Raw genomic sequence first — 21008 nt, 5'->3', positions numbered from 1 at the left:
AAATTGGAGACCAGCCTGGCGAAACCCCGTCTGTACAAAAAACACAAAAATTGGGCATGAGAGTGTCCACCTGTGGTCCCAGCTACTCAGGAGGCTGAGGCAGGAGAAGCAGGAGAATCGCTTGAACCCAGGAGGTGGGAGTTGTAGTGAGCCGAGATCGTGCCTCTGCACTGTAGCCTGGGCAACAGGCTGTCTCAAAAAATAAATAAATAAAGTAAATGTAGTAACCCAGGTGTGCAGGCACACAGCTATGGTCCCAGCTACTTGGGAGGTTGAGGAAGGAAGATCACTTGAGCCCAGGAGTTCAAGGCTGCACTTGATCATGACACTGGCCCATGATCGTACCTGTGAATAACCACTGCACTTCAGCATGGGCAGTATAGTGAGATCTGATCTCAGTAACAACAAAAAGATAAAATAGATTTAGTGAATGACATGTAACAGCCAACATACACTGACTGATTGTTGTGTTTGACATTAATAACAATGGGAATTTTAGGCCTGGTGTGATGACTCACACCTTATAATCCCAGCACTTTGGGAAGCCAAGGGAGGTGGATTGCTTGAGCCCCACGAGTTTGAGACCAGCCTGGGCAATAGGCAGACCCTATCTCAAAACAAAATAGATGTTTTTTTAAAAATGGGAATTTTAGAGAATATTGAGATATGTTTTTCCTTTATTCAGATTTCTCTAGATGAATATGTTTTGCTATCACTGAATTACTTTTTTTTTTGGACAGAGTCTCACTCTGTTGCCCAGACTGGAATGTAGTGGCGCGATCTCGGCTCACTGCAACCTCCGCCTTCCAGACTTAAGTGATTCTTATGCCTTAGCCTCTCGAGTAGCTGGGACCACAGGTGTACACCACCATGCTCAGCTAATTTTTATATTTTTAGTAGAGATGATTTCACCGTGTTGGCCAGGCTGGTCTTGAACTCCTGACCTCAAGCGATCCACCGGCACTCGGCCTCCCAAAGTGCTGGGATTACAGACATGAGTCACTGTGCCTGGCCTATCATTTAGTTACTTAAGGTATAAAATTTATTTACTGTAATGATTTAGCTATCATTTAATGTAATGAATATATACTGTAAAAGTTTCAGCCCATGAGTATTTAACAAATTAGACTGGCTTATTTCATCACTAGAGTGCTACAGGTATAATTTTCAAATGATAGCTTTTAGAAATCTTGCTCTTAATAAATAAGAAATAAGATTTGGGACCAGGCGTGGTGGCTCATGCCTGTAATCTCAGCACTTTGGGAGGTTGAGATGGGTGGATCACTTGAGCCCAGGGGTTCAAGACCAGCCTGGCCAAGATGGCAAAACCCCATCTCTGCTAAAAAAAAAAAAAAAAAAAAAAAAAAAATACAAAAATTAACCGGGCATGGTGGCACACGCCTGTATCCCCAGCTACTCTTGGGGCTATGGCATGAGAATCGCTTGAACCCAGAAGGCAGAGATTGTAGTGAGCCAAGATTACACCACTGCACCTCAGGGCAACAGAGCAAGACTCTCGCTTTAAAAAAAAAAAAAAAAAGCTGGGTGCGGTGGCTGAAATTTGTGTTGTCAAATTGTAATTTTCACTTCCATTGTAATGAGATACTCTGGTCTTCTCCATGAAGAAAGGACAAAAAGAACTCTGTTGTCCAAAGAGAGTTTGAGTATAGCTTTTACACTAATCAGTACTTCAGAATTCAAAATCAGTTTCCAAAATCTAAGCCTTTATATACAAGTAAATTTTTTTTAGAATTCCCTAGAAAAGCAAACTTTTATTTAAAAAAAAAAACTGTCATTTAAAAACAGAAGTTACTAGTGTCAGAATGACTATTTTTAGTAGTAGAGCTCATGAGAATATAAAAATTTACCATTATCACATTCATAAGTCCTCAGCCCAAGTAAATAGCTATAGTGCAGTTTTTGAGCTTTCCCACTTTTCCTTTCCCCTAGTTTTATCTTTATCTCCATTTTGAGAATACACATCTCTCTTTTAAAAATACACATGTGGTTATATTTTTAAATTGTAAATGGAGTTCTTTAAAATGTACTTTTAAATAGGCCTGATGCGGTGGCTCACACCTATAATTCCAGCACTTTAGGACACCATGGCGGGTGGATCTCTTGAGCCCAGGAGTTCAAGACCAGCCTGGCCAACATGGTGAAGCCCCATGTCTACAAAAATACAAAAATCAGCCGGGTGTCATGGCGCACGCCTGTAGTCCCAGCTACTCAGGAGGCTGAGGCATGAGAATCTCTTGAACCCAGGAGGTGGAGGTTGCAGTGAGCAAAGATCTTGCCACTTTACTCCAGCCTGGGCAACAGAGTGAGACCCTGTCTTTAAAAAAAAAAAAAAAAAAAAAAAGGTACTATTATATATACAATAAAGGGATTTTATCCATATATGGAATAGAATATGAGCTTAGCTTGACCACGTGGTAGAAATTTTCAGTTAAATATGTAAGGTTTTATTTTTGTTGATTTCTTTAATAAATTCATAGAATCATCTCTTTCTTTCCTTTTCCTTTCTACCTTTCTTTCAAATTTGAGCATTTAATGAGCATTCCCTATGTGGATCTTTTTCAGTTCTGCAAGGAAATGAAAAAAATCTTTTTTTTTATTTTGAGACAGAGTCTTGCTCAGTTACCCAGGCTGGAGTGCAGTGGCGCAATCTTGGCTCACTGCAACCTCCATGTCCTGGGTTCAAGTGATTCTCCTGCCTCAGCCTCCCAAGTAGCTGGGACTACAGTCATGAGCCACCATGCCCAACTAATTTTTTTGTGTGTATTTTTAGTAGAGACAGGGTTTCACCATGTTGGCCAGGCTGGTCTCGAACTCCTGACCTCAAGTGATTTGCCAGCTGCGGCCTCGCAAAGTGCTGGGATTACAGGCGTGAGCCAGTGTGCCCAGCTGAAATGAAATTATTTTATTCTTCCACTCACCTGAACTGAGCCCAAATTTAAATTTCCTTCCATTCTAGAATAAAACAAATGCATTTTTGTTTATTTCAGTGCACATGATCTCACAAAATGGGATCTCTTTGGTAATTGCTACAGATTATTGAAGACTGGAATTGAACATGGAGCCATGCCGGAACAGGTAGGAGTTTATTGGTATTCCTTCTGTATGACTCTAGAAAGTTGTTTTTCTGAAGTCATATGATTATCAGAAGCCTTTTATAGAAAGTAATTGACAATTCATTAGGGTAGCTGCCTCTTTTGAGAGAATCATTGCTGTAATAATTAAATGTTACTGATAGGTGTATTATATTGGCTTATGTGTTAAGAGTAGAAAAAAACTTTTGCTATAACATATCGTAAAAATTTTAATGTTAAGGTAGACTTTGCTCTATTAGGAAAAATACCATTAATATCTATGGCAGCAATTTTAAAACTTTCGATAATGAAAATTGATGATGGGTATATTCCAGCCATGTTCTAGGTATTAATCATATTAAGCATGGCTTAGTTTTTATATTAGAACCATAGTTAAATTAACATGGCAGCCTTTAATAGACTTTAGAACTTTGTACACTCATATATACAAGTTAGAGTAGAAGGGGCAGGAATTCAACAAACTTTACCTAATCTGAAAGAGACTTCAGTAGAATAATTACGCTACTTGATTCAGTATGAGAAAGGAAGGAGTTATTTTGTACACTGCAGACATTCATGTACACCAAAATATCAACTTCTTCATTAAGTGTAGGTAATATTTAGGGGTTATCTCATTCATTTCCATTTGGTAATATAGAATGCTTAGATGATACTTTATTACTCGAAAGCAGTAAGAATTTCAACAGATAAAATAATAATCTTACATTAAAAGTTAATCATGGGCTGGGCGCAGTGGTTCACGCCTATAATTCCAGCCTTTTGGGAGGCCAAGGCAGGGTGGATCACCTGAGGTCAGAAGTTCGAGACCAGCCTGGCCAACATGGTGAAACCCCATCTCTACGAAAAATAAAAAAATTAGCCAGATGCAGTGGCATGCGCCTGTAGTCCCCAGCTACTTGGGAGGCCGAGGCTGGAGAATCGCTTGAACCTGGGAGGCGGAGGTTTCAGTGAGCCAAGATGGTGCCAACTGTACTTCAGCCTTGGTGACAGAGTGAGACTCTGTCTCAAAAAAAAAAAAAGTTAATTATGAAAACAGTACTTTATTATTGCTGTGATTAATTCATTTAAATTGCCTAACGTTAGTCATTTTCTTGGTCCCTACAAATGTCCCTGATTATGTTAGGTGTTTTTATTTTAGTTTGTGAAAAGACACTAAATATTTTACCCTCTCTTTTTTAAAATGTATTGCTGACACCAACTTCCCATCCTCTCTTCATCTCAGACCAGCAACCTAAATAAAATTCACTCATATTTTCAAGCCATGCTTCTAAGTTGAAAGTGAATGAGAGAGTTAAGATATTCTTTTTATCCTTTTCTCCATTTTCTCCAGGGAGAGAATAAGAGTACATCTCTGTTTCATCTACTGTGTCAAAATTTTTAGACTTACTATACCATCATTATTGTCCTAGTACTGACTTGTGACAGCTTCACAGTGTTGTCGTCTTTGTTATTTTGGTTTTCTGTTGCTTGTGTTCATTGTATATGTCTTATTTCCTCCATTTTTATTGTTGGATAAAAGAACATACTTATGTGACATTAAAAGTTTTGTGGCTTTAGGGGCTGGGCACGGTGGCTCACACCTGTAATCCCAGCACTTTGGGAGGCCAAGGTGGGCGGATCACAAGGCCAGGAGTTTGAGACCAACCTGGCCAATATGGCAAAACCCTATCTCTACTAAAAATACAAAAATTAGCCAGGTGCGGTGGCGGGCACCTGTAGTCCCAGCTACCCAGGAGGCTGAGGCAGAAGAATCACTGGAACCCAGTAGGCAGAGGTTGCAGTGAGCCGAGATTGCACCACTGCACTCCAGCCTGGGCGATGAGCGAGACTCCATCTCAAAAAAAAAAAAAAAAAAAAAAAGGTTTTACGGCTTTAACTTTGTTAATTTCTTGAACACGTATTTTTAACCATGTGTATGAAGTTTGAATGCATGACTCAAATATGACTAGATTGTACTCTTGTTCATTTTAGCAGCTCTGAGAAATATCTCTTAAGATACTGTTGAAAATACAGAAATTCTATATTTAACCACTTCTTTTTTGTTTGTTTGTTTGAGACCGAGTCTTGCTCTATCACCCAGGCTGGAGTGCAGTGGCGTGGTCTCAGCTCACTGTGACCTCCGCTTCCTGGGTTCAAGCGATTCTTCCACCTCAGCCGCCTGAGTAGCTGCGTCACCACGCTGGGCTAATTCTTGGGTTTTAGTGGAGACGAGGTTTCCCCATGTTGGCCAGGCTGGTCTTGAACTCCTGACCTCAAGTGACCTGCTTGCCTTGGTTTCCCAAAGTGTTGGGATTTCAGGCGTGAGCCCGCACCCGGCCCTCAACCACTTCTTAATACAACCATGCAAGCTCAACTTTTTAAGGTTCCAACTGTGTACTTACAATAAGAATTCAGAGAAAATACCTTTTAGAGCAGGGATACTGAAGAGCTACCAAAATGTGTATTACTGTTGACCCTCAGTTGTGCTTAATGTTTTGAAGATACCTTAAAACTGTCTAGCTGTTTGGGGAGACTACATTAGCTATGTTTGACTTTTTTTGTTTGTCTTGTTTTTTGTTTTTTGTTTTTTTATAATAACCAATTCAACTAGAAGTTCCTAGTTCCTTCCTTCACTGAATTGTTACACAAGCATACCTCATTTTATTGTGCTTTGCTTTATTGCGTGGTTTTTTTCAAATTGAAGGTTTGTGGCAACCCTGCATCAAGCAAGGCTATCAGTGCCATTTTCCCAACAGCATATGCTGACTTAGTGTTTCTGTGTCACATTTTGGTAAATCTTGGTTATTTCAGACTTTTTCATTAGTATTAAATCTGCTATGGTGATTGGTGATCAGTAATCTTTGATGTTTCTATTGTAATTGTTTTGGGGCACCATGAACTGTACCCACATAAGATGGTGGACTTAATCCATCAATGTTATGTGTGTTTTGACTGCTCCATTGACAGGCCCTTCCCTGATCCCTTTCCCTCGCAGGCCTCCCTATTCCCTGAGACAAAACAATATTGAAATTAGGCCACCTAATAACTCTACAATGTTCCTTAACGTTCAAGTGGAAGAGTCACACTTCTCCCATTTTTCATGACTGCTAACACAACAGAAGTAGTTTTTACTTTCAAGCCTTAATTATTTAAGAAAAAACATTGCGTAAGCTTTATGGCTGCCATAGAAAGTGACTTCGTTGATGCGTCTGGGCAAGAAAATTGAGAAACTTCTGGGAAGGATTCACCATTCTAGATGCCATTAAGAAATTAGTGATTCATGGGAGGAGGTCCAACTATCAGCATTAACAGGAGTTTGGAAGAAGTTGATATCAGTGTTCGTGGATGACTTTGAGGGGTTAAGACAAGTGGAGGAAGTCACTCAGATGTAGTGGAGATAGCAAGAGAACTAGAATTAGAAGTGGAGCCTGAAAATGTGCCTGAGTTGCTGCAATCTCCTGCTCAAACTTGAAGAGATGAGGAGTTGCTTCTTATGGATGAGCAATGAAAGAGATGGTATTTACTCCTAGTGAAGATGCTGTGAACATTGTTAAAATGACAATGAAGGGTTTAGGATATTACATAAACTTAGTTGATAAAGCAGTGACAAGGGTGGGAGAGGGTTGTCTCCAGTTTTGAAAGAAGGTCTGTGGAGAAAATGTTGTGAAACAGCATCACATGCTACAGAGAAATCTTTTATGAAAGGAAGAATCAATTGACGCAGCAAACTTCACTGTCATCTTGAGAAATTGCCATAGTCACCCCAGTCTTCAACAACGACCCTGTTAAGTCAGCAGCCATCAACATTTCAAGCAAGACTCTCCACCACTGAAAAAATTATGACTCACTGAAGAGTCAGGTGATCATTAGCATTTTCTATCAATAAAGTATTATATTTTTTAGTTCAGCTATGTACATTGTTTTTTCAGACATAATGCTATTGCACACTTTTATATGCACTGCGAAACCAAAGGTTTTGTGACTTGCGTTATTACAATATTTGCTTTTTTGTGATGGTCTGGGAGTAAACTTGCGCTATATCCAGGGTACACCTGTGTATTTGTCTATTTTTTCCCCTCCTAGTGATTTATCTTTTATCATATCAGTACTGTTTTAACTATAGTAGTTTTAGAATATGTGGAAGACCGGCCAGGCATGGTGGCGCACACCTGTAATCCAAGCATTTTGGGAGACTGAGGCAGGCAGATCACATAAGGCCAGAAGTTCGAGACCAGCCTGGCCAATATGGCAAAATGTTGCCTCTACTAAAAATACAAAATTAGCCAGGCATGGTGGCACATGTCTGTAATTTCAACTACTTGGGAGGCTGAGACAGGAGAATCGCTAGAACCTGGGAGGCAGAGGTTGCGGTGAGCCGAGATCACGCCATTGCACTCCAGCCTGGGCAACAAGAGCAAAACTCCATCTCAAGAAATAATAATAATAATAATATGTGGCAGACCAAAAAGAAATTACCTATTCTAATAATTTTTTTAAATAAATTTTTTAAAAAATCAAATTATAGAAATGTTACAGAAAATTCACCTAATCCATTTTCAATATTTCCCACATTTCTGCACTTAGACAGTATCTATATGTATATATAATATATATCATATACAATATATAGTATACGATATATAATATACATAGTATACATTATATACGATATATAGTATACATTATATAAATTATATATAATATACAATGTGCGTGTTACATGTGTTAATATGCGTATATAAAATATATATTAGGCCAGGCAAGGTGGCTCACACTTGTAATCCCAGCACTTTGGTAGACCGAGGTGGGTAGATCACTTGAGGTCAGGAGTTCGAGACCAGCCTGGCCTACATGGCAAAACCCTGTTTCTACTAAAAATACAAAAAATTAGCTAGGTGTGTTGGCACGTCCCTGTAATCCCAGCTACTTAGGGGGCTGAGGCACTCGAATCACTTGAACCCAGGAACAGGAGGTTGCAGTGAGCTGAGATTGCGCCACTGCACTCCAGCCTGGGTGATAGAACAAGATTCGGTCTCAAAAAAAAAAAATTGTCACAACCACCCCAACCTTCAACAATTTTTTTTCAGCCTAGGACCAATGCAGAATAATGCATTGCATTTAGTTGTTACATTTGTTTTTGTCTCCTTTAACCTGGAATTGTTTCTGAGCCTTTTTGTATCATGACATTTTGAAGAGTATAGACTAGTTATTTTACAGAATGTTCTTACTTGAGTTTTGCCTGATCTGCATGTTTAAATTTTAGTTTCACATTCTTGGCAGGACTACTACATAAATGATATTTTGTCCGCAATGCATCACATCAGGAGGCACGTGATGTCAGTTTGTTCATTATTCATATTATTAACTCTGATCACTGACTTAAGTGAGGTCTGCCAAGTTTCTCCTGTGTAGTTAGCAGTGTCCTTTTTAATTACTGAAGTGAACTGTAGAAGTATTCTTTAAAACTATGTAATAATCCTGTTTCTTATCAGACTCTGACATAATAGCTTTAGTACCCATTTATGATCTTTGCCTGACTCAGTTATTACTGTGAGGGTCACAGAGTAGTGACTAAAATGATGATTTTCTAACTCTGTCGTTTATTTTGTATTTCTTAGTTGGCACTCTACTGTAAGGAAGAACTTTCCTTTCTCCATTTATTCATTCATTCACTCACTTTTTACAATTCTGAATTCCTTTAAAAAAAATTGGTATCACTGTAGACTCATGGATACTTATTTTACTTCTGTTTTATTTGACAAGTTGTAAATCAGTACTCTTTTTTTATTTTGGTTTTCAAATTGTAGCAGATTTGGCCAGTTGGAGTTCCTTTCAATCCAGTTCCTATGTACGTTAGATTTTGTTTGTTTGTTTGTTTGTTTTTTAGATGAAGTCTTGCTCTGTCGCCCAGGCCAATATGGCAAAATGCTGTCTCTACTAAAAATACAAAATTAGCCGGGCGTGGTGGTCCATGCATGTAATCCCAACTACTCAGGAGGCTTTTGTGATCTTGGCTCACTGCAACCTCCGCCTCCCGGGTTCAAGCAATTCTCTGCCTCAGCCTCCCAAGTAGCTGGGATTACAGGCACCTAGCACCACCCCCAGCTAATCTTTGTATTGGTAGATATGGGATTTCACCATCTTGGACAGACTGGTCTTGAACTCCTGGCCTTGTGATCCACCCGCCTTGGCCTCCCAAAGTGCTGGGATTACAGGTGTGAGCCACCACGCCTGACCTTTATTATTATCTTTTTTAAGCGTCTCCATCCTTTCTGACACACGACTATGTTTCAGGGTCTGCTTATGCCCTTTTCTGTGCTAATGAATTATTTTTAATCTGTGAAAAGTACTAAAAGTGATTGCAGTTGTGTAACAATAATCATTAGCTTTTGAAAAGCACACATTTCAGAATTTATTGTAATATCTCTTATACCCACTTTTGTAGAATAAAGTCAAGGTATATTTAAATTCTATTCTGTTTTGTGACTTTGTTCCTATTTTCTGCTGGTATAGTTTTAAATTTAAATATCATCCCAGATAACCTCTAAGAAAAATAATTTTTTATTTTATTTTTTATTTTTTTCATGAAACCATTTGAAAGATGAAATATTTTCTGGAAAAATAAAATATTAATTTTCTGCTTTATAGTTTGTACAACCCTCAGTAGATTCTAAAATTGGAAAACCAATCGATCATTTACAGGTGTTTTTGTAAATAATATTTGCCATAGAACAAAATTATGCAACTACACCCATAAAAATGAAGTATAATCATGTATCACTAACTTTGGGCCTCTCAAGTCATCAGGATAGAAAACTTTTATTTTGCTCTTATATACGAGGTACTATTTTAAGCTCCCCGCTTGCCTGCCCAAGCTGGAGTGCAGTGATGCAATCTCAGCTCACTGCAACCTCCACCTCCTGGTTTCAAACAATTCTCATGTTTCAGCCTCCCAGGTAGCTGGGATGACAGGCATATGCCACCGTGCCCAGCTAAATTTTGTATTTTCAAAAGATTCTCATGCCTCAGCCTCCCAAATAGCTGGGATGACAGGCATGTGCCACCGTCCCCAGCTAATTTTTATATTTTTAGTAGAGATGAATTTCACTGTGTTGACCAGGCTGGTCTCAAGCTCCTGACCTCAAGTGATCCACCCACCTTGGCCTCCCAAAGTGCTGGGATAACAGGGGGGAGCCACCAGGCTGGTGGATTTTAAGTCTTTTACATTTAAGTCTTTTTAAGTCTTTACATTTGTTTCATTTTAAGCCTTTACATATGTTTCATTATTTTCATTTTGTTGATGATGAAACCAAAGATACTAAATAACTAGCCTTAGGTCACATAGCAATGGCACACCCACTCAAATCCAAGTTTTTTAGTTTTTTTCATTGTCTCTTCCCATTTTCTGCTACTAATGTGTTGTTTATGGTAGCTTGCACTACTCTTCCACTTTACCCTTGCCTTCTGATGTTGGCCTTATGGCAAACTTTTTATTTTCAAACAGAGTCTTGCTCTGTTGCCCAGGCTGGCGTGTAGTGGTGTGATCTCAGCTCACTGCAGGCAACCTCCACTTCCCGGGTTCAAGCAATTCTCCTGCCTCAGCCTCCCAAGTAGCTGGGATTACAGGAGCCTGCCACCACACCAAGATAATTTTTGTATTTTTAGTAGAGACAAGGTTTCACCATGTTGGCCAGGCTGGTCTTGAATTCCTGACCTCAGGTGATCTGCCTGCCTTGGCCTCCCAGAGTTCTGGGATTCCAGGCATGAGCCACCATGCCTGGCCAGCAAACTTACTTTTTGTATTTATCTTTTTTTTTTAGACAAGGACTTTCCCTGTTGCACAGATTGGAGGACAGTGGCACAATCACAGTTCACTGCATCCTCTACCTCCCAGGCCCTCAGCCTCCCAAGGAGCTGGGACCACAGGCTTGCACCACCACACCGCAGCTAATTTTTTAAAAGAAATATTTCATAGAGATGGGGTCTTGCTATGTTGCCCAGGCTGGTCTGGAATCCTGGGCTCAAATGGGATCCTCCCACCACTGCCAACCAAAATACTGGCATTACAGACATGAGCCACAACACCCAGCTGAATTTATCTTTTTTCAGATATCTTTTTAGGTTGTTTTAATGGCAATTATGGGGACAGATTAGATGCTAGTATTTAATACATCATCATGAACTAGACATGAACACATTCTTCAGACTGAATGTAATGTAGGGGGTGAGTTTCAGTGTAGTCACATTTTGACTGGGCACAGTGACTCACAGCTGTAATCCTAGCATTTTGGGAGGCAAAGGCAGGTGGATGACTTCAGGCCAGGAGTTTGAGACCAGCCTGGGCAACATGGCAAAACCCCATCTATACTAAAAATACAAAAATTAGCTGAGCATAGTGGCGTGCTCCTGTCATCCCAGCTACTCGGGAGGCTAAGATGGGAGGATCACTTGTACCTGGGAGGCAGAGGTTGCAGTGAGCTGAGATCATGCCACTGCACTCCAGCCTGGGTGAGACTGTCTCGAAGAAGAAGAAAAAAAAAATAGTAGTCACATTTAAACCAATAGTGGTTATTGGTTTTTGGATAGATTGTGACTTATTATTTATTTACTTTTATTTTAATTTGTTTTTTGGAGACAGAGTCTTGCTCTGTCACCCAGGCTGGAGAATGGTGGTGCGATCTTGGCTCACTGCAACCGCCGCCTCCCAGGTTCAACCAGTTCTCCTGCCTCTGCCTCCCGAGTAGCTGGGACTATAGTGCCCGCCACCACGGCAAGCCAGTTTTTATATTTTTAATAGAAACGGTTTCACCATGTTGGCCAGGCTGGTCTCAAACTCCTGACCTCCGTGATCCACCCGCCTCAGCCTCCCAAAGTGCTGGGATTACAGGTGTGAGGTGCCGCACCTGGCTTGTGACTTACTATTTATGTTATTTATATTGATAGAGTCATGCTATTCTTAGAAGACTACACACTTATTTCCATGACTGAGCTTAGAAATTATTTTAGTTACATACTACTGATTATTCCTTGATCATCCTATATCAAAACCTTTTAGTATTCTTCTATCCATTTTTTATCTGTCTAGACTTATAAGTCAAAAAGACATGAATCTAGGTTAATGCCTCCCTTTTCTTCATCAGCACACACACTGTACATCCTACTTGCTGTCTACCTTGTCATTATTTACCAAAAATGCATTTGAGTGCCAAGTCCTGAGGATATAATGGTGTGCTACAAGCAATCCTTAATCTCATGAGGCTCTTGATTGTTTTTTATAAATTCTACCCTCTGAATATCTTCTTGCCATACTCTTTTAGCCCTACTACCATATCTTTAGTTTAATCCCTTATAGGTGGTGCAAAAGTAATTGTGGTTTTTGCCATTACTTTTAATGGCAAAAAAAAAAACCCGCAGTAACTTTTGTACCAACCTAATACTTTCTTTTGTGGATCACATCAGAACCTTTCTGTTTTAGTAACTTCAGTTTCACCCTCTCTCCATTCTAGGTTCTGTTACAGTAGCTCTCAACTATGTGTATCCATGAGAAACTCTGATAATGTTTTTTTAAAAAAAAACCTGACTACTCTCAAATACTGTTCTATGTGTAGATTACTTGCCAATCTCTTATCAAAATTGAAAGTGGACATACCTTTCTCTGAGGATTTGTGGTTCCAGGAATTTAGATTATAAATATATACTTGGATATGTGTACAGAGGCATAGATGCAAATATGTTCATTGTAGCATTTATGAATATTTAAAATTTAAAACATTCTACATGTTCATCTACAGAGAACCAGTTAAATACAGCAGGATAAAGGATAATGAGAAGATTTATATATACATACATTTAGTTGAAATATATTTTTGGATGTTTCATAAGAAACTATGAACAGTGGCTTTCTCAGTGGAAAACTAGAGGAAGAAAGTTAATTTGAATTGTACACCAGTTATACTGTTGGATATTTTACCATGCACATCTAATGCTTTTTTTTTTTTGGAGACAGAGTCTTGCTCTGTCGCCCAGGCTGGAGTGCAGTGGCGCGATCTCGGCTCACTGCAACCTCCACCTCCTGGGTTCAAGTAATTCCACTGCCTCAGCCTCCTGTCTAATGCTTTTTAAATTAAAATACAGTCCGGTTACAGTGACTCATGCTTGTAATCCCAACACTTTGGGAGGCTGAGATGGGCAGATCACCTGAGGTCAGGAGTTAGAGACCAGCTTGTCCAACATGATGAAACTCTGTCTCTACTAAAAATACAAAAATTAGCTCGGCATGGTGGCATACACCTGTAATCCCAGCTACTTGAGAGGCTGAGGCATGAGAATGACTTGAACCTGGGAGGCAGAGGTTGCAGTGAGCCAAGATCGCACCATTGCACTCCAGTCTGGGTCACAGAGTGAGACTCTGTCTCAAGAAAATAAACAATTATTTAGCAATGAACAATTGAAAAATGAAATATTATGAAATGTATTATTTACAGTAATGCCAAAAACATGAAATACTTGGGTATAAATCTAACAAAGTATGTGCAAGATCTGTATGCTGAAAAGTATAAAACATTAATGAAAGAGGCTGGGCGCAGTGGCTTACGCCTGTAATCCCAGCACTTTGGGAGGCTGAGGCAGGTGATCACCTGAGGTCAGGAGTTCGAGACCAGCCTGGTCAATATGGCAAAATGCTGTCTTTACTAAAAATACAAAATTAGCCAGGCATGGTGGCACATGCCTGTAATCCCAGCTACTCAGGAGGCTGAGGCAGGAGAATCACTTGAACCTGGGAGACCGAGGTTGCAGTGAGCTGAGATTGTGCAACTGCACTCCAGCCTGGGCAACAAGAGCAAAACTCCGTCTCAAAAAAAAAAGAGATTGCAAAAAGAGAATATAATCTCTACACCACACTGTTAATGTGTGATTTTTCTTTTTACACTTCCTTGTTTCCAATATTTTGAATTTATATGTAAGCTTGACAATAAAATTTCAGAGTCTTGAATTGCCAAGGATTAACATGCATTAGCCTGCTTCGTAATCCATTCTTTGGGAAATCTTTTAATTCTTTAATCACGGAAGTTAACCTTTTACTGCTTGAATTTTCTACTTGAGTTTTTCACGCTTCTAATGATATTTTTTATTTTTATAACTTATGATATAGCATCCTGCTAATAATACGGTACATTGATTGGATAATCAATCCCCCATTTCCTAGAATTTATGAATCTTTTCTCTTTACTTAATTGTTTGCTACTTTATATCACTGAGGATTTGCATCAGTGTTTGTGTATTTCTTAATATTTCCTTAAAAATGTTACAGTGAATTTTACTCTGCCATATTATTTTGAGTTATTATACAGCAAAATTGACTAATTTTTTTATTTATGTACAGTTTTATGAATTTTAATGTGTTTAGATTTTTGTAGTCATCACCATAATCAAGATACAGAACAGTTTCACCATCCCAGAAGACTTCTTCATGCTATCCTTTTATAGTCATACGCTCACCCCAACTGAAGCTCCTGGACATCAGTGATTTGTTTTTCATTACTATAGTTTCATCTTTCTAAGATTTCCAAATAAATGAAATCATACAGCATGTAACTGTTGAGAGCATGTCTTTCACTGAGCATAATGTCTTCCCGAAAGTAATGTTTTTGAGATTAATTCAAGTTGTGTGAGTCAAAGTTGGTTCCTTTTTACTGCTGAGTAATATTCCACTTTGTGGATACTTCAGTTTGCTTTATCCATCCGGCTACTGAAGGACATTGAGTTGTGTCCAGCATTTGGCTATCACAATTAAGTCTGTCATGAACATTTGTATACAAATTTTTGTCTGAATTCATAAGTACTCATTTCTATTAAGTAAATGCCCCAGAGTAAAATTGCTAGGTTTTATGGTAATTATATATTTAACTTTATTAGAAACTGTCAAACCATTTTCCAGAGTGGCTCTACCATTCTGCATTCCTGCTAACAATGTATGAGCTTCAGTTATTGTGTGTCATCACTGGTACTTGATAATTTTTACTTCAGCCATCTTTCTAAGTATATAGTGGTATCTCATCATGCTTATAACATATTTTTCCTTTTTTTTTTTTTTTTTTTTGGAGATAGAGTCTCATTCTGTTGCCCAGGCTGGAGCGCGGTGGCACAATCTGGGATTACAGACACCTGCCACCACACCCAGCTAATTTTTTGTATTTTTAATAGAAACGGGGTTCACCACATTGCCCAGGCTGGTCTTGAACTTGTGGGCTCAAGCTATCTACCCACCTGGGCCTCCCAAAGTGCTGGGATTACAGGCATGAACCACCACACCTGGCCTAACATATTTTTCCTAATACTAAAGATGTTGAGGCTGGACGCGGTGTCCCACGTCTGTAATCCCAGCACTTTGAGAGGTCGAGACAGGCGGATTGTTTGAGCCCAGGAGTTTGAGACCAGCCTGGCCAACATGGTGAAACCCTGTCTCTACTAAAAGTATAAAAATTAGCTGGGCATGGTAGCACACATCTGTAATCCTAGCTACTCAGAAAGCTGAGGCACACGAATTCATTGAACCTGGGAGGCAGAGATTGCAGTGAGCCGAGATCATGCCACTGTATTCCAGCCTGGGCAACAGAGTGAGACTTTGTCTGAAAAAAAAAAAAAAAAGATGTTTTTTTATGTGTTTATTTATTTGCCAGCCTTATATCCTCTTTGGGAAAGCCATATTGATTATTTATTTGCATCTAAATGTTCATTTTTTGAAGAGGATGTTAATTGTTGCTCATATTAACCCAGTCTAAAAATGATAGACCAATATTGGCTATCAGACACAATTAAGTTTAGTTCACTCTTTTATCATGCACATGTCCACTAAAAAGTTTGAGCCTCCTTCTATTTAAGGTCTCTTGCCAACAGAAAAATAGAAGAGCCCAGATTTTCCACTGTCATTACGTGGATTTTTAGGATTTTAAACATGTCCTATAGGTGTGGATAATATGCATGTATATATATACACACACACACACACACACACACACATGCATAATTATTTTCCTTACTATTATTCTCTAGTCTTAATTCAGACTTTATTTTCCATGTAAACTCAGTTTTCTAAACTTAAACATTCCAGAAGCTTTATATTAATTAGAAAATTAATCTTCAAGATGTGCGATATCTGTCATTAGCCACAAGCTGAATGATTCTCACTGATTCAGCCAGCTAGTCAGAGATAAAAAGGTATAGTTCTTTTAAAGAACTATTAAGGAAAGGGACTAATAACAATTTTATTTTGATTAAAGTAGTGCTGGCTGCTATAATCAATTAATTTCAAAATCTGAGTGGCTTAACACATAGAAATTTATTTCTCACACCCATAACCAAAAAGTATCATTAGGGGAAGTAGGGTGTTATTGCTCTCCCCAGTCATTCAGGGACCAAAGCTTTCCTGGGGTGTTGGTGTCTTGGCAGACAGGAGAAGATAGAAAGATAGAAAAGGCACTCCTACTTGTTAATTTGCCTAGAAATGTACAATACACATTAGCGTTTCCTCCTAGGAACACCATTGCCTCATGGAAACAGGAGGACAGAGAAGGTGGGTTGGAAGAAATTATTAGTCATCAGACTAATAATGACTTGCTGTCATTTGATGATCCTCTCCAGGCTCAGAGCAATGTTAATCAAAGGCGGAAGGACTATGGTACTCAAGGTTGCAACAGTGGCTTTTGCCTTTTTCAATTTTTTATTCCTTGTTTCTTGTTTCATTTGTCCTCCAGAAAGATGAAGTTACTGAATAATGATTTCTGGACAAGTTAGGATAACATTGCTGGTGTGGAGGACAAAATATCAAAATGGCTAAGAGTGAAGCTTGATAGGAGAAGTTCTAAATGGTGTCTGATAAGCTATATTGTTATAGAATTATGTCTGTGAGAAAGCAGAATGTTTCCCAGTCAATAAGAGCAAGCTTTTTATTTTAAGGTAATGCAGTGGAGTCCCTTTAAAAGTAAACTTAAAAGGAATACCAATGTGTGAAACAGATTAGAATGGAAATTCTATATTTGAAACAGGTAATGGGATGACCAAGTGTCTCTGTTTCCTCATAACCCGACAAGAAACTTCTTTAAAAGTATGAAACAGCCTGAAATATTTATAGTGTAGGATAGTAGAAAAGTAGAAGGAAAGGAAGTGATATTTATAATAAGTAGGACAATGACATAACCAAAATAAAGCAATTCTTCTTCAACGTTACTCTTTGCCAGCTTAATTTCCCATTGATTACTATTAATTTATATATCACTCTTCGAGTAATTTAACAGATAAGGTTGTTTCAAATTCAAGGGAATTTTTTAAATCTTATCTTTTCCATTCAGACCTCATTATTATTGTACTTAATATTATAATTTAGAATTTACCTTAAGGTATCTCAGGACCATTGAACATCTTCTAGTGTATTAGTGTGATTTTTTTTAGCACTAATGTTTATAACTTGACAGTGTTCCAGTAGTCTATTTTCTGCATTCTGACGTGAGTCAATCATTTAATTATGTTTAATAAAATCCTGACATCATCTCATTAATGTTGCACCAAAGGCAGCACACCACTTATTTCTCTAATTCTTTTTTTCTTTTTTTTTTTTTTTTTTTTTTTTTTTTAAGACAGTCTCACTCTGTCACCCAGGCTGGAGTGCATTAGTGTGATCTTGACTCATAAAACCTCTGCCTCCCAGGTTCAAGCCATTCTCCTGCCTCAGCCTCCTTAGTAACCAGGAATACAGGCACGTGCCACCATGCTTAGCTAATTTTTGTATTTTTAGTAGAGACCGGGTTTTGCCATGTTGGCCAGGCTGGTCAGAACTCCTGACCTCAGGTGATCCACTCACCTCAGCCTCCCAAAGTACTGGGATTACAGGCGTGAGCCACTGCACCCAGGACCAGGTCGTTCCTCATACTTCCAATTCTTAAGAGTTATTGTCAGTCTCAAGTAGGCACATTGGAAGTATCTTTTGCTTGAGTGATCTGAAACCTGAAAATTTATTATTATTTTTTTCTTTTTTAGACAGTCTCACTCTGTCACCCAGGCTGGAGTACAGTGGCATGATCTCGACTCACTGCAACCGTCGCCTCCTGGGTTAAAGTGATTCTCACGTCTCAGCCTCCAAGTAACTGAGACAGGTGTGTGCCACCACGCCCGGTAATTTTTTGTATTTTTAGTAGAGACAGAGTTTCACCATCTTGGCCAGGCTGGTCTCAAACTCCTGACCTCAGGTGATCTACCAGCCTCGGCCTCCCAAAATGCTGAGATTACAGATGTGAACCACTGTGCCTGGCCTGAAACCTGAAAATGTTTTAAAGTAAAATCAGCTAGGCTGGGCACGGTGGCTCACACCTGTAATCCCAACACTGTGGGAGGCTGAGGTGGGCAGATCATGAGCTCAGGAGTTCGAGACCAGCCTGGCCGGCATAGTGAAACCCCATCGCTACTGAAAATACAAAAATTAGCCGGGTGTGGTGGCACGCACCTGTAGTCCCAGCTACTCAGGTGGCTGAGGCGGGAGAATCACTTGAACCTGGGAGGAGGAGGTTGCAGTGAGCCAAGACCACACCATTGCACTCCAGCCTGGGTGACAGAGTGAGACTCCATCCCAAAAAAAAAAAAAAATTAAAAAAATAAAATCAGCTCTAACTCTCAACTAGTTCCTGCAGCATTCTACTTATTGATTTCCCTTTTAACTTATTATCTACGTATGTTTACCTTTATGGTTTGTAGTTTATCAAGTGGGGAAGATAATAGTGACACAAGATAAATTTACTGATTAAATAATGGAATATTGGGTGGGCACGGTGGCTCACACCTGTAATCCCAGCACTTTGGGAGGTCAGGGTGGGTGGATCACCTGAAGTCAGGAGTTAGGGACCAGCCTGAACAGCATGGTGAACCCTGTCTCTACTAAAAATACAAAAATTAGCCAGGCGTGGTGGCACGTGCCTCTAATCCCAGCTGCTCAGGAGGCTGAGGCAGGAGAACCGCTTAACCCACCACTGCACTCTAGCCTGGGCGACAGAGCAAGACTTGATCTCAAAACATAAAAATAAAATAAAATAAAATAAAGGAATATCAGTATTAGGTATGCTTTATTGCAAAAAGATACATCGTTTATTCAAAAAATGTAGTAAACATTTTGTGTACAAAAATGCAGTAAAAGACCTACCCAAGGCCCAGGAGACAGTGCAATACTCCATCTCAAAAACTGAAAAGGTGCTCATCCTCATTGTATTTAGAGAAATGTAAATTAAAACCACTACCCATATGTAATAGAATTTCCAAACTTAAGCAATCTGATACCAAGTGTTGGTAGAAATGTGAAGACACAGCAACTGTCAATGACTAGTAGATGCAAACACTTTGAATAACAGTTTCAGAATATCTAATAACATTGTACATACACATACTGTATGATCCAGAAGTCCTATTCTTAGAGCATCAGGAATAGAATTTTGTCTCTATTTTCCAGAGAGACAAATATCAGAATTTAGGAAGGTAAAATTGATTAAAGATTACAACGTAAAAGAGAACTCCAATTTGGATAGGTTTTTTACCACATTTTTGTTTGAATACTTGATGTATCTTACTGCAATAAAGCATACCTAATAATACTGATATTCTCAAAATGTGGCCTGGGAACTCATGGGGGGTTTCCAGGAGAGGTCCATGAAGTCAAAACTATTTTTACAATAAGATCAAGATGTTATTTCCTTTTTACACTCTCATTCTCTTGCAAGTGTACAGGTGGAGTATTTGTGTCATAGCAAGGAATATTCATGTTATCTACAGAGGTTATTAAACTATACCTTCTTTTCCCAAACTACTTTGTGAGACTGGATTTTTTTCATATACTTCAGTGAAAACAATATATTGTAACAATGCAAAGCAGATAGGAAAATTCAGTTGTTTTCTATTAAGACAGACATTAAAGAGATTTGCAAAAATGTAAAACAGTGCTACTCTTAATAAATATTCTTTCCTTTAGAACATTTTTTTTGAGGCCAGGCACAGTGGCTCACACCTGTAATTCCAACCCTTTGGGAGGCTGAGGCGGGCGGATCACGAGGTCAACAGTTCGAGACCAGTGTGGCCAACATGGTGAAGCCCTGTCTCTACTAAAAATACAAAAATTAGCCAGGCGTGGTGGCAGGCGCCTGTAATCCCAGCTACTTGGGAAGCTGAGCCAGGAGAATCGCTTGAACCCGGGAGGCGAGGCGGAGGTTGCAGTGAGCCGAGACGGTGCCATTGCACTCCAGCCTGGGCAACAAAGCGAGACTTCGTCTCAAAAAAAAAAAAAAAAAAAAAGTTTATTTTGGGGCCGGGCGTGGTGGCTCACACCTGTGGTCCTAGCACTTTGGGAGGCAGAGGTCGGCAGATTGCCTGATCTCAGAAGTTTGAGACCAGCCTGGGCAACATGGCAAAACCCCATCTCTACTAAAATACGAAAAAATTAGTCAGGCGTGCGCCTGTAGTCCCAGCTACTCAGGAGGCTGAGGTAGGAGAATTGTTTGAACCCGGTAGGTGGAGTTTGCAGTGAGCCGAGATCACGCCACTGCACTCCAGCCTGGGTGACAGAGCAAGACTCTGTCTCAAAAAAAAAGAAAATTTATTGATAATTGGTTACCGTGGCTCAGACCTGTAATCCTAGCAGTATGGGACACCAAGGCAGGTGGATTGCTTGAGTCCAGGAGTTTGAGACCAGCCTGCACATCATGGCGAAACCCTGCCTCTACTCAAAATACAAAAATTAACCAGATGTGGTTGGTGCATACCTGTAGTCCCAGCTATTTGGGAGGCTGAGGTGGGAGGACCACCTGAGCCAGGGAGGCTGAGGCCACAGTGAGCCGTGATCACGCCACTGCACTCCAGCCTGAGTGACAAAGTGAGAGACCCTGT

At 39.5% G+C, this 21008-nt stretch overlaps 1 protein-coding gene across 11 annotated transcripts in view; it reads left to right on the top strand.

The window, feature by feature from the left end:
• STAG1 (STAG1 cohesin complex component) overlaps nucleotides 1-21008 on the top strand; it is a 406778-nt gene that overhangs the window by 320641 nt on the left and 65129 nt on the right. For all 11 annotated transcript variants that reach the window (XM_054482540.2, XM_063662185.1, XM_063662190.1 and 8 more), the window contains one exon: nucleotides 3009-3096. In XM_054482540.2, coding sequence (XP_054338515.1) covers nucleotides 3009-3096 — 88 coding nt within the window. The remainder of the gene's footprint in view (nucleotides 1-3008; nucleotides 3097-21008) is intronic.

The sequence above is a fragment of the Pongo pygmaeus genome, chromosome 2 (genome assembly GCF_028885625.2).
Source record: "Pongo pygmaeus isolate AG05252 chromosome 2, NHGRI_mPonPyg2-v2.0_pri, whole genome shotgun sequence".
Classification (NCBI taxonomy): Eukaryota; Metazoa; Chordata; class Mammalia; order Primates; family Hominidae; genus Pongo; species Pongo pygmaeus.
Note: the sequence above shows the minus strand (reverse complement) of the source record. Positions and strands in the feature narration are given on the sequence as shown.